This window comes from Oncorhynchus clarkii, chromosome 20 (genome assembly GCF_045791955.1).
Source record: "Oncorhynchus clarkii lewisi isolate Uvic-CL-2024 chromosome 20, UVic_Ocla_1.0, whole genome shotgun sequence".
In the NCBI taxonomy this organism is placed as follows: domain Eukaryota; kingdom Metazoa; phylum Chordata; class Actinopteri; order Salmoniformes; family Salmonidae; genus Oncorhynchus; species Oncorhynchus clarkii.
In genome coordinates this window covers 32,933,446-32,947,845 of record NC_092166.1, presented here as the reverse complement: position 1 = coordinate 32,947,845, position 14,400 = coordinate 32,933,446, and the positions used below count along the sequence as shown (strand labels likewise).

General features: G+C 43.3%; 1 protein-coding gene across 1 annotated transcript; it reads left to right on the top strand.

The window, feature by feature from the left end:
- Positions 1 to 8,103: 8,103 nt before the first annotated feature.
- LOC139377390 (zona pellucida sperm-binding protein 3-like) lies at positions 8,104 to 9,909 on the top strand. Its single transcript, XM_071120418.1, has 9 exons — positions 8,104 to 8,173; positions 8,305 to 8,471; positions 8,554 to 8,657; positions 8,799 to 8,887; positions 8,962 to 9,142; positions 9,241 to 9,346; positions 9,422 to 9,507; positions 9,607 to 9,698; positions 9,817 to 9,909. Exons 1-9 carry the CDS (start codon positions 8,104 to 8,106, stop codon positions 9,885 to 9,887), a joined length of 966 nt encoding a protein of 321 aa, XP_070976519.1. The 3' UTR covers positions 9,888 to 9,909.
- Positions 9,910 to 14,400: the final 4,491 nt, after the last annotated feature.

The window sequence follows — 14,400 nt, the reverse complement described above, 5'->3', positions numbered from 1 at the left end:
TAGCTTCAGCCGTCCAGTGTGCGATGGTGGCAAAATTGGTTTGACTCTGGATAGCCTATGCCAGTTAGGGACTGTCAATAAATTATAGAATGTAAATTTGACTATATTTGCATGTTGCACATATTTTTGATGTCTCATTAAATGCTTTAAATATGTGTATATGAATGTTAAGTCATAGACATTTTTGCTTTAGACTTTTTAAAATAATGCCCCATGTACATTGTGTTATTTACTAATGGTCCCTAACTAGCCCATTCGGAATATTGAATGTCAAACCAAATTTACCATGGCCATTACCATCGGGTCGCGTGCAGCGACGATCCAAATTGATGATTGCTTTGGTGCTGTCAGCTGTGGGCATGTGGGCAGGATTAAAATAAACCTTTTACGGTACCCTTCATTCCATGACATACCATTTTTCCCCCTAATTATCTCTCAAATCTCAATTTTGGACGAGACTGACTTTATCACCAAAATAATCCTATTTACACTTTGTAGTCAAGTTTGACACTAGAATGTTTCTGACTAATATCGATGCCACATAGGCCGTTATCTACAAGATAAGTTGTTTATTGCCTTCAGTTACTCTTTAATGTTCTGCCCAATAGCGAAGGGGAGTCAACATTACACTACAACCTCCATGACCGCACCATCCAGAAATGGGAAGTTTGTGTCCTCAACTCTACAGTGCCTTTGGAAACTATTCAGACCCCCTGACTTTTTCTACATTTTGTTACATTACAGCCGTATTCTAAAATGTATTAAATAAAACAATTTCTTCAGCAATCTACACACAATACCCCATACTGAAAAAGCAAAAACAGAATTTTTGGACATTTATGCAAATGTATTAAAAACAGAAATACCTTATTTACATGAGTATTCAGACCCTTTGCTGTGAGACTCAAAATTGAGCTCAGGTGCATCCTGTTTCCATTGATCATCCTTGAGATGTTTCTACAACTTGATTTGAGTCCATGTGTGGTAAATTCAATTGATTGGACAGTATTTTGGAAAGGCACACACCTGTCTATATAAGGTCCCACAGTTGACAGTGCATGTCAGAGCAAAAATCAAGCCATGAGGTTGAAGGAACTGTCTGTAGAGGTTCGGAACAGGATTGTGTCAAGGCATTGAAGGTCCCCAAGAACACAGTGGCCTCCATCATTCTTAAATGGAAGAAGTTTGGAACCACCAAGACTTCCTAGAGCTTGCCACCCAGCCAAACTGAGCAATCGGGGGAGAAGGGCCTTGGTCAGATTTGGGACCAAGAACCTGATGGTCACTTTGACCGAGCTGTAGAGTTCCTCTGTGGAGATCGGAGAACCTTCCAGAAGGACAACCATCTCTGCAGCACTCCACCAATTAGGCCTTTATGTTAGAGTGTCCAGATGGAAGCAACTACTCAGTAAAAGGCACGTGACAGCCCGCTATGAGTTTTCCAAAAGGCACTCTCATGAGAGTCCTGTAAGGCTCCAAATAGGTCAGATCAGCTTTACAATAAATTACTTCAGCCAGACCCCCTTTCACCCGCAGAGGGGGGAGAAGGGAACTGGTGGGGGGTTGACAGCTCACAACCAGAACATTCAGCTATCTCCCTCTCCAAATTCACCTAAGGAATGTGCCTTTGTCTACACATACATTTTCCTTCTGAAAAAATTTCTAAAGCGAATACTGGAACAATATTTCTAACATAGAATGTGGGGAATGGTCAAAGGTGATCTAAAAAATAATAATGTAATTTCAGTTATTTTGTGATGTCATTAAAAGTGTTATAAAGGAAATACTGTAACTTGAAAAGTGTACACACTACATGTACAAAGTTTCCATCTTCAACGTTGTGTATGAAATATGAACAATTATTTTGGGGTTTTTGTTGAGAGGGATGTGATCTTAACTATAAGAGGAAATTGTTTCTATAACTTTGTACAAATACTCCTGACATCCATTTCTTTCTCTCTCTCGGAGGACCTGAGCCCTAGGACTATGCCTCAGGACTACCTGGCATGATGACTCCTTGCTGTCCCCAGTCCACCTGGCCATGCTGCTGCTCCAGTTTCAACTGTTCTGCCTGCGGCTATGGAACCCTGACCTGTTCACCGGACGTGCTACCTGTCCCAGACCTGCTGTTTTCAACTCTTTAGAGACAGCAGGAGCGGTAGAGATACTCTGAATGATCGGCTATGAAAAGCCAACTGACATTTACTCCTGAGGTGCTGACTTGCTGCATCCTCGACAACTACTGTGATTATTATTATTTTACCATGCTGGTCATTTATGAACATTTGAACATCTTGGCCATGTTCTGTTATAATCTCCACCCGACACAGCCAGAAAAGGATTGGCCACCCCTCATAGCCTGGTTCCTGTCTTGGTTTCTTCCTAGGTTTTGGCCTTTCTAGAGAGTTTTTCAGAGCCACCGTGCTTCTACACCTGCATTGCTTGCTGTTTGGGGTTTTAGGCTGGGTTTCTGTACAGCACTTTGAGATATCAGCTGATGTAAGAAGGGGCTATATAAATCCATTTGATTTGATTTGATTTGAAAATTGGCCCAACACACTACGGCCCCAGCTTCCAGCAGGGCAGGCGATGACGGTCAAGCGCACCTCTTCTGCCATCCACAAGCTTGTTTAAGTGATTCCTGGACGGCTCTCCAGGTCTCCTTCGAGCGCTGCACCCACTCCTCCACAGCCGGAACTTCGGTCTGGCTCTGATGCCATGGGGCCAGGACTGGCTGGTAGCCCAACACGCACTGGAAAGGTGACATGTTAGTGGAGGAGTGGCGGAAGGAATTCTGAGCCACCTTCGCCCATGGGACTTACCTCGCCCATTCACCAGACCGGTCCTGGCAATACGACCGAGGAAACCTACCCACATCCTGGTTTACTCTCTCCACCTGCCCATTACTCTCGGGGTGAAAACCCGAGGTCAGGCTGATCGAGACCCCCAGACGCTCCATAAACGCCCTCCAAACTCTGGACGTGAACTGGGGACCCCGATCAGAAACGATGTCCTCAGGCACCCCGTAGTGCCGGAAGACATGGGTAAACAGGGCCTCCGCAGTCTGTAGGGCCGTAGGGAGACCGGGCAACGAGATGAGACGGCAGGACTTAGAAAACCGATCCACAACGACCAGGATCGTGGTGTTTCCCTGAGACGGGGGAAGGTCGGTGAGAGAATCCACCGACAAATTAGACCACGGCCGTTGTGGAACGGTTGAGGGGCTGTAACTTCCCTCTAGGCAGGTGTCGAGGAGCTTTGCTCTGCGCGCACACCGAGCAGGAGGAGACATAAAACCTCACGTCCTTGGCCAAAGTGGGCCACCAGTACCTCCCCGTAAGACTCCGCACTGTCCTGTCAATACCAGGATGACCCGAAGAGGGTAGCGTATGGGCCCACCGAATCAAACGATCACGAACACCAAGCGGCACGTACTGAACACCCGCTGAACACTGAGGAGGTGCAGGTTCCAACCGTATCGCCCGCTCAATTTCTGAGTCCACCTCCCATACCACCGGTGCTACCAGACATGGAGCTGGAAGGATGGGAGTAGGATCGTTGGCCGCTCCTTGGTGTCATAGAGACGGGACAGCGCGTCAGCCTTAGTATTAAGGGAGCCTGGCCTATAGGAGATTGTGAACCGAAATCTGGTAAAAAAAAAAAAACATGGCCCACCTTGCCTGACGCGGATTCAATCTCCTCGTTGCCCGGATATACTCGAGATTAAGATGGTATGTCCAGATGAGGAAAGGGTGCTTGGCCCCCCTCAAGCCAATGTCTCCACACCTTCAGAGCTTTTACCACAGCTAACAACTAACAACAGCTAAGAACCGGTCCCCCACGTCATGGTTCCGCTCTGCCGGACTGAGCTTTCTCGAGAGGAAAGCTTTGGTGGCGTGCCTAAGCACTGTGACAGCACGGCTCCAAACCCAGCCTCGGACCCGTCCACCTCCACTATGAACGCCAACGAGGGGTCCGGATGAGCCAGCACGGGAGCATCGGTGAACAGCTCCTTCAGACAACTGAATGCTCTGTCTGCCTCCGCTGACCACCGCAAGCGAGCCGGCCCCCCCTTCAGCAGTGAGGTAATTGGGAGCAGCTACCCCGGATAAACCTCCGGTAGTAATTGGCAAACCCTAAAAACCGCTGCACCTCCTTAACCGTGGTCGGAGTCGGCCAATTACGCATGGCTGTAACGCAGTCACACTCCATCACCACCCCTGAGGTGGAAATGCAATAACCCAGGAAGGAAACGGCTTGTTTGGAGAACACACATTTCTCAGCCTTGACGTACAGGTCATGCTCCAGTAGTCGCCTAAGTACCTTGGATTAAGTAACAGAGACACATGTGTGGCAGAATAGATCAGTATATCATCGATATACACCACCACACCCTGCCCATGCAGGTCTCTGAGAATCTCATCTACGAAAGCGTCTACGAAAGCGCTGCCCGAACAGGCAGGGGAGCCACCTTCGGTGGGAGTCGTGACACCGACAATGTGTATGCCGCAATCTTATCTATTTCAAATATTCTCATTGATCAAGACAGGCGGGTGTCATTCAATAACACGCAGTTAATCAGGAAAGCTTGTTTTGCTTCATTCTGTTGAGCCATTTTCTTTGGCCAAATTAAGTTCCAAATGTAATGCTGTGTTTGCTGAAATGTAATAGCCTGCTCACATTTTCCCTGTAAACAATAGCTTGACTTACTTTTGATATTACCCTGATAAAGTTTAGAAACTTTTGTGAAGGTTTGGTGTGGCTGTTATTAAACATTTTACTGCAGTGTGCTTAATCAGGGTGTTTTTGGTAGTCTTAAACAAAAGTATGCACCTCACACCAGTGGAGGCTCTTCAGAGGAGGACCATCCTCCTCAGTGAATTTCATACAAATAATAATAGTGAAACATTAAAAAAGTTATAATTTTTAGATAACACTATGCTAAATATATTCACCAAATAATTGATTAAAACACACTGTTTTGAAATGAAGGTCTACAGTAGCCTCATTAGCACCATGGTGTAGCCGGAGGACAGCTAGATTCTGTCCTCCTCTGGATACATTGACTTCAATACAAAACCTAGGAGGCTCATGGTTTTCACCATCCATAAACAGTAATTATGATCATTTCCGGAGGACGTCATCCAACCGATCAGAGCTCTTGCAGCATGAACTGACATGTTGTCCACCCAATCAAAAGATCAGAGAATGATTCTAGTACTGAAAGCATAAGCTACAGCTAGCTAGCACTGCAATGCTTAAAATGTGTTGAGTAGTTGACGCAAAGAGAGAGAGAGATACAATAGTTGAACAGTGACCCTAATATCTCCCAATGCCTAAAACCGAGGAGAAAATGAAAGTTGATCAACTCATGTCAGCCTGTGCATGAGAGGAAGCCAACCTGCCCAGTAGCCTTTGCTAACATTTCAGCATAATAAAGGCATAGAATAGTTCTCATAATGTGCAACCAGATTATTTCATAATAATGTCATCTTTCTCGTAATAATGAGCTAATGGCTTATTTCGTTATAAGGAGTTATTTAATTTTTATTTTGTAATAATGTGATCTTATCTCGTAATAATTATATACAGTGGGGCAAAAAAGTATTTATTCAGCTACCAATTGTGCAAGTTCTCCCACTTAAAAAGATGAGAGGCCTGTAATTTTCATCATAGGTACACTTCAACTATGACAGACAAAATTAGAAAGAAAAAAAATCCAGAAAATCACATTGTAGGATTTTTTATGAATTTATTAGCAAATTATGGTGGAAAATAAGTATTTGGTCAATAACAAAAGTTTCTCAATACTTTGTTATATACCCTTTGTTGGCAATGACAGAGGTCAAACATTTTCTGTAAGTCTTCACAAGGTTTTCACACACTGTTGCTGGTATTTTGGCCCATTCCTCCATGCAGATCTCCTCTAGAGCAGTGATGTTTTGGAGCTGTTGCTGGGCAACATGGACTTTCAACTCCCTCCAAAGATTTTCTATGGGGTTGAGATCTGGAGACTGGCTAGGCCACTCCAGGACCTTGAAATGCTTCTTACGAAGCCACTCCTTCGTTGCCCGGGCGGTGTGTTTGGGATCATTGTCATGCTGAAAGACCCAGCCACGTTTCATCTTCAATGCCCTTGCTGATGGAAGGAGGTTTTCACTCAAAATCTCACGATACATGGCCCCATTCATTCTTTCCTTTACATGGATCAGTCGTCCTGGTCCCTTTGCAGAAAAACAGCCCCAAAGCATGATGTTTCCACCCCCACGCTTCACAGTAGGTATGGTGTTCTTTGGATGCAACTCAGCATTCTTTGTCCTCCAAACACGACGAGTTGCGTTTTTACCAAAAAGTTTTGTCATCTGACCATATGACATTCTCCCAATCTTCTTCTGGATCATCCAAATGCTCTCTAGCAAACTTCAGACGGGCCTGGACATGTACTGGCTTAAGCAGTGGGACACGTCTGGCACTGCAGGATTTGAGTCCCTGGCGGCGTAGTGTGTTACTGATGGTAGGCTTTGTTACTTTGGTCCCAGCTCTCTGCAGGTCATTCACTAGGTCCCCCCGTGTGGTTCTGGGATTTTTGCTCACCGTTCTTGTGATCATTTTGACCCCACGGGGTGAGATCTTGCGTGGAGCCCCAGATCGAGGGAGATTATCAGTGGTCTTGTATTTCTTCCATTTCCTAATAATTGCTCCCACAGTTAATTTCTTCAAACCAAGCTGCTTACCTATTGCAGATTCAGTCTTCCCAGCCTGGTGCAGGTCGACAATTTTGTTTCTGGTGTCCTTTGACAGCTCTTTGGTCTTGGCCATAGTGGAGTTTGGAGTGTGACTGTTTGCAGTTGTGGACAGGTGTCTTTTATACTGATAACAAGTTCAAACAGGTGCCATTAATACATGTAACGAGTGGAGGACAGAGGAGCCTCTTAAAGAAGAAGTTACAGGTCTGTGAGAGCCAGAAATCTTGCTTGTTTGTAGGTGACCAAATACTTATTTTCCACCATAATTTGCAAATAAATTCATTAAAAATCCTACAATATGATTTTCTGGATTTTTTTTCTCATTTTGTCTGTCATAGTTGAAGTGTACCTATGGTGAAAATTACAGGCCTCTCTCATCTTTTTAAGTGGGAAAACTTGCACAATTGCTGACTAAATACTTTTTTGCCCCACTGTAAGTGAAAAAAATCTGAGTGACAGCAATACGTCACTGTACGTTGCAGACTTGACATGTCTACAACACATGGCAGCTGGGAGGCGGACCACACTTTATTGTCTCTGGGCAACTGGACATCATTGGCAAAAGTGGGCATGCAAGTAATCCATACCCAACCCATTGTGACGTACTCACTTCAAATCTTGTTTTGGACGAGACTGACTTTATGACCAAAATGATCCAATGTACACTGTGTAGTCCATTTTGACACGATTATGAATATTTCTGACTCATATCAATGCCACATAGGCTGTTTATAACCAGAGAAGTTGGTTCTACGAGGCAGTTCCCACTTGAATCTTTCTGTCCCTGTACAAATACTTTGAAAATGCATTATTGTTTGCTTCTTTCCATGAGCTAATCACTGATCTGACATGACTGAGTGAAAGCACTCCACCATAATAAAAGGTTTCAGTTTTTAACCATTTTCTTTACCGACAGAAACCACTATCTCAATATAATTTGCACAATATTAAATCTGCACAGGATTACATTTGCTTGATGTTACTTTTCAACAATATCGTTGCAATGAAAACCATCTGATCCTTTTGCTTTAGGAACTATGGCTGTTTTGCACAGGCAGCCCAATTCTGATATTTTTTCCCAGTAATTGGTGCTTTGACCAATCACATTAGATCTTTTCACTGTAGCTCTTTTTCATTGCAGATATCTGATAATATCTAAATGCAGCCTATCTGATAGTAAATCAATTAGGAGAATTGGATGAGTTCGTAACGATTTCCAAATCAGGGATTGATCGCCTGCAGCTGGAGGTTGTTAACAGCGAACACACTGATGACAGTGATTAACTTGAGCGCTTGCTGGCAGGTATAAATACGTATCTTCAACTGACCATTGTCATTCAATTAATCCTATTTAGTCATGAAGGCTTACTTTTGGCACAGTGCGGTCCTCCTAGGCATGGCTGTTGCGACCATTGTGGCACAGGATGGTAATGTGTTCTATTATTTTCTTTGTGCATTCAGTTTTTGTTTGGGAGGTGAGCATTGACTTAATAAAACTCATGGCAAAGTTTAATTTTATATTTGAGACTATAACTAGACAGCCTTGTCCTCCTGGCAGATCTGAAGGTGGACTGTGGCCGTGACTCAGTCACCCTGAGATGGGGGGCGGCCCAGTCACAGATGGACACCTCACTCCTCCGGCTGGGAGGCTGTTATCCAAGCAGTATCTCTGCTGGGGAGGCCATGTTTCAAGTGGAATTCAGTGACTGTAACTTCAGTAGACTGGTAGGGTTTAGCTGAAGTTATATCATGTATATTTGGCTGTCAGAAATGGTTTTTAAACCCTATCCCTCCTACCTCACTACAGGTGACTGGGGACACATTGATGTACATTAATGAGCTGATCTATATGTCTGGTCCTAAAGCTCAACTGAAGTCTTTCTCTCATCCAGTGGTTTGTGCCTATGAAAGGTGATTTGTGGCTGTTTGTGTCAAGAATAAATGTTTCTATTTTATTGATGTTGCATTGTGTCCTAATGCTGAACTAGAACAAGTTTAACCATGAATTGACTCTCGGCTAAATGTTTAATTTATTTCCCTGGGTCTGTGTAGGCCTGCAGACTGGGCGCCTCGCATGTTTGACCCAGTGTTTCATACGTATGGTGAAGGAGATCTAGTCTTCCACATGGAACTTATGAAGGGTAGGGTTGACGCTGCCTGAAGTACACCACTTGAATCCTGTAGATGTAAGCCTGACCACATATGTATCCTACAGATGACTTCTCTGGACCACATCTGTCTCGGGAATATCCCCTGGGCTCCTTCATCCACATCTCTGCAGCAGTGGAGCAGCTGGTCCATCAGCCCTTGCTGCTACTGTTAGAGGAGTGTGTGGCAACCACAACACCAGAGCTGCAGTCTGAAGGCCCGGTGCACCCAATCATCACCAACAAGGGGTATGTACCACTGGGCTATACAGCAGGATGCTGTTGCTCCACGTGACTCTGGATTTGTCTAAATCATTAGTGATTGTCAAATGTTTTGTTCTCCTCAGATGTCTTGTCGCTAGCAAGAATTCCAATTCAAAGTTTGAACCAAGACAGAAAACCTCTGAAATCCGTCTGTCTCTGCAAGCCTTCAAGTTCGCCGTTGGCAAGGAAGTGGGTGTACTAATCTACATGATTGACAGTTTGTCACCTCTTAAATGTGCAGTAATATCCTTAATCTCTTCTCAGGTGTATATTCACTGCAATCTTTTGGCTTGGGACCCCAGTGGCCTTGACACAAGCAAGAAGGCCTGCCACTATGTGAAAGGGCATGGGTAAAATGTGTACACGTTACAAAAATATTAGTATTTTGGAGGTACTTTTAGCACGTTAAAGTACTACTCTGGTTTCATGTGCTTGTTTTGGCCCTCCAGTTGGGAGCTCCTTGATGACCCCTACCATAGTACCCTCTGTGGCTGCTGTGACTCCAGCTGCGAGCCCTGGAAGACAAGTGGAATTGCATCAGGTACTACTCTTTGTGCACCCCACTAAAATGTTTACTTATTGTCCCAGGGCAATAGATTGCTGGACACAGAAACAAAGGTGTCCCAATCAGGTTTAATGTTTGAACTTCCTCTTTTCAGGGAAACATGGGTCAACTCAAAATGCTGTTCTTATTGGACCACTTGTAATCACTGACAATTCACTGGCCTGAAGATTGACTGGGTTTGCTTTCATCCCTGCCCAATTAACATTAGAGTTTATTGTTGGATTTGCATTATTTCATTGACCTGTACATCAGTTCTTGTATTTGTTTCAGGTATGAACCTGAGAACAGATGTGACTCGTGGGAGGCCATCTACCTTGCATGCCTGACTCTGTAGTGTCTGACTTGATTTGAAATAAATGTTTAATACTTACAGTGGTGTCTTGGTTTGGTCTCTCAATAAGCATCTAAAGCTATACTCTGCAGAAGTGTAACTTGGTTTTGCATCAGGTCAGTGGTCAACATGGTGCAGTGACAGTACATTTTGCACTTTATTATAACATGAGTGCTTGGACGACTCAACTATGCTTACAGAGCAGAAACCCACTGTAAAAATGATGTTCCTGCTCTAACCTGACGAGGCTCAAGTATTCTCCTATACATCCAGTTGTAGCACCGCTGTCTTGGCAGAGTAGGCCTGGTATTATGCCTTGGCCATTAGGTTTCATGACTGGGCCACACTAGCTGGGTACTAGTGATTCTGAAGTAGACTCCAACTACTGCCCTGACGATGCCTGCAGTTGTGAAAAAGCATGACAATGCAGCTGAAGTGGCTATAAATGATCTGGAGAGGCTGACAACTGTCCCAGCAGGGAAGGCAACTTTCTCAAGTGTGGCGTTTACTCAAGTTAAGTTGTACTCGGCTGCTAACAAGAAGCCTGAGCCACAACACTCAGCTTGTAGGTACAATCACTTTGACATGGCTCTCCAGTTCTTCTACTAGTCTTTCAGTTTTTACCTTTTCTTTACCAAGGTGTCTGTTACTGTAGAAAATCCCTGTACGCGATCATAGACAACACGTTCTTCAGTTAAAGGTCCTCAATCGGCCCCTTTGAATTGACCAATAGGAACCAGTTTGAGTGCTGTGGCGATGATTCCGAAAGTAAAGTGTGAAAATCTGAAGGCAAATTTCCCCAACTCAGTGCAGATCAAAGGGATTGCCAGTTAGCCATCTGGGATTAGTGCCAAGTTTCCCAAGGGCATTTATGGGTAAATTCATTGTAGGAACATCGTCACGTCTCATCTTTCTATGGGAATACACACTGTTCAAAACCCTCTTGTTGGTGAGAATTTTGCAGGTTTAAAGATCATTTCCAAAAATTCTATACACAGTACCAGTCAAAAGTTGGGACACCTCATTCAAAGTTTTATTTTTACTATGCTCTACATTGTAGCATGATAGTGAAGACCAATGATGAAAACTCATACGGAATTATGTAGTAACCAAAAGACTAAAACAAATGTATTTAAGATTCTTCAAAGTAGCCACCCCTTGCCTTTTAGATTCTATATGTAGATAGTCGGAAGTTTACATACACCTTAGCCAAATACATTTAAACTCCGTTTTTCACAATTCCTGACATTTAATCCAAGTAAAAATTCCTTGTTTTAGGGCAGTTACGATCACCACTTTATTTTAAGAATGTGAAATGTCAATCGATTTATTTCAGATTTGATTTCTTTCATCACATTCCCAGTGGGTCAGAAGTTGACACACTCAATTAGTATTTGGTAGCATTGCCTTAAAATTTTACTTCCACAAGCTTCCCACTATGTTGGGTGAATTTTGGCCCGTTCCTCCTGACAGGTGGTGTAACTGAGTCAGGTTTGTAGGCCGCCTTGCTCGCACATGCTTTTTCAGTTCTGCCTACACATTTTCTATAGGATTGAGGTCAGGGCTTTGTGATGGCCACTACAATACCTTGACTTTGTTGTCATTAAGCCATTTTGCCACTATTGAAATTATGCTTGGGGTCATTGTCCATTTGGAAGACCCATTTGCCACCAAGCTTTAACTTCCTGACTGATGTCTATTTTGTGAAGTGCACCAATCCCTCCTGAAGCAAAGCACCACCACAACATGATGCTGCCACCCCTTTGCTTCACGGTTGGGATGGTGTTCTTCGGCTTGCAAGCCTCCCTCTTTTTCCTCCAAACATAACGATGGTCATTATGTCCAAACAGTTCTATTTTTGTTTCATCAGACCGGAGGACATTTCTCCAAAAAGTACAATCTTTGTCCTCATGTGCAGTTGCAAACCGTAGTCTGACTTTTTTATGGCGGTTTTGGAGCAGTGGCTTCTTCCTTGCTGAGCAGCCTTTCAGGTTGTCAATATCGGACTCGTTTTACTGTGGATACAGATACTTTTGTACCTGTTTCCTCCAGCATCTTCACAAGGTCCTTTGCTGTTCTGGGATTGTTTTGCACTTTTCGCACAAACGTACGTTAATCTCTAGGAGACAGAACGCCTCTCCTTCCTGAGCGGTATGATGGCTGCGTGGTTCCATGGTGTTTATACTTGCGTACCATTGTTTGTACAGATGAACGTGATACCTTCAGGTGTTTGGAAATTGCTCCCAAGGATGAACCAGACTTGTGGAGGTCTACAATTTTTTTTCTGAGGTCATTGCTGATTTATTTTGATTTTCCTATGATGTCAAGCAAAGAGGCATTGAAGGTAGGCCTTGAAATACCTCCAATTGACTTCTAAAGCCATTACATAATTTTCTGGAATTTCCCAAGCTGTTTAAAGGCACAGTCAACTGTGTATGTTTTCTTCTGACCCACTGGAATTGTGATACAGTGAATTATAAGTGAAATAATCTCCCTGTAAACAATTGTTTGAAAAATTACTTGTCACGCACAATGTAGATGTCCTAACCGACTTGCCAAAACTATAGTTTGTTAACAAGAAATGTGTGGAGAGTTTGAAAAACGAGTTTTAATGACTCCAAACTAAGTGCATGTAAACTTCTGACTTTATATATTATACTTTTTTGGGGGGGGGGGTCTCTACTATTTATCATATTGATTTTCAATATATCTCATGAGCTCAAAGCGTTTACTGACAACTGAGATCTGTTTCCCCAGCAGTGTAAAAGGTATGTCTACCAGTGGCTGTCATCTCCCCAGGTAATGGGGAACACTGATGGGTTGTGGTTAGATGCATCTTAGAGATCTTGACATGATGATATTATTTCAATCAATCCCCATGGGGAAATCCATTTTAAACCTCAGATGATGAGCAATGGTGTGCCACTTTCTGTATCTATCCTTGCTCTTACAGCCACCCCTCGCTCACATCCTATTAGATAGAAGATATATCATCTTCAAATAATATTTTTGCAGGAATCTCCTTGCGAATGATTTTGCCGAAGATTGTATCACCGCTAGGCTGGGCAACCTGTTTTGTTAGTACGCGTACAGATGTCGGATCTTAATTTGATCACCCTGTTGCAGGATTTCTTCAATGCAGGAAATGTAAAACTTGTAGTGTAATTGAGGTTTGAAAAGGCTTCTGATGTTTGTCATTTCCACTTTCAAATTTCAGATTTGATTCATCATAATCCATATCCATGTCCTGTTATTGCATGATTATCTTCATGCTGTAGCAAACTGGCAAAAATTAAGAACCTACATCTGTACGCGTACTAACAAAACAGTCTGTCAAACAATCTATTCAATTCAGAGATGTTTTCACCCATCAATAACTGTTTGACACACCCAGGCTCTGCTGAATCCCAGGAGAGGTTCAGAGACAGAAACTCTACTCACCCTTGCAGTGAATTTGCATTCCTTCTTAGCTGAAGTGGGTTTCATGTCCCTGTCCTCTGTCTTGACATTCTTCTGCATCTGACTAACTCTTTCCTCCAGTAGTGCCTTTGCTTATGGTCTCAATCCTGCCTGCTCACAGACTCTGCCTGGTTCTGCCACATCACTCTCCAGCCTGAACTCTCTGCACGAGGGTGGTAACTCTCTGCACGAGTGGTACATACCAGATTACTTGATCTCATAAAAAAACAAAACATTTTGGCCACATTTTCATGCTAAACATTTTTTAAAGACGTCACAGAAATAATTCAACAGTCCACAAAGTGACAGCTAGGAGGGGTTGGGATCAGGGGAGGGAAAGGATCTTCCACAACCATTATTTTCACACATTGACACGTTCAAATTGTATCATTTCTAACCGTACAAAAATTACCAAGCTGTACCACTGAACAAAATGTAATTTCATTGAGTTACAGTTTCTTATGAGGGGATCAGTCAATTGAAATAAATTCATTAGGCCTTCATCTATGGATTTCACATGACTGGGTATACAGATATGCATCTGTTGGTTAGTTACCTTTAAAAATAAACTTGCCTCTCTTCACTGTATTTTTGTGCATTCAAATTGCCAATCGGTAAAATGCAATTCTGATCATTGTCCGTAGCGTACACCACCATGGGGAACTGTTCACAATGTTGACATCAGCAAACTGCTCACCCACACAACGCCATTACACATGGTCTGCAGTTGTGAGACCGGTTGGCTGTCCTACTAAAGAAATGTCATCTACGTTGGAGGTGGTTTATGGTAAAGAAATTAAAGTGTCTGCCAACAGCTCTGGTGGACATTCCTGCTGTCAGCATGTCAATTGCAATCTCCCTCAACTTGAGACCTCTGCGACATTGTGT

Coding starts and splice junctions, on each gene's coding strand:
- LOC139377390 (XM_071120418.1), top strand. CDS start 8,104: ATGAAGGCTTACTTTTGGCACAGTGCGGTCCTCCTAGGCATGGCTGTT. Junction 8,472..8,553: donor ACTGTAACTTCAGTAGACTG/GTAGGGTTTAGC, acceptor ACCTCACTACAG/GTGACTGGGGACACATTGAT. Junction 8,888..8,961: donor CCACATGGAACTTATGAAGG/GTAGGGTTGACG, acceptor TGTATCCTACAG/ATGACTTCTCTGGACCACAT.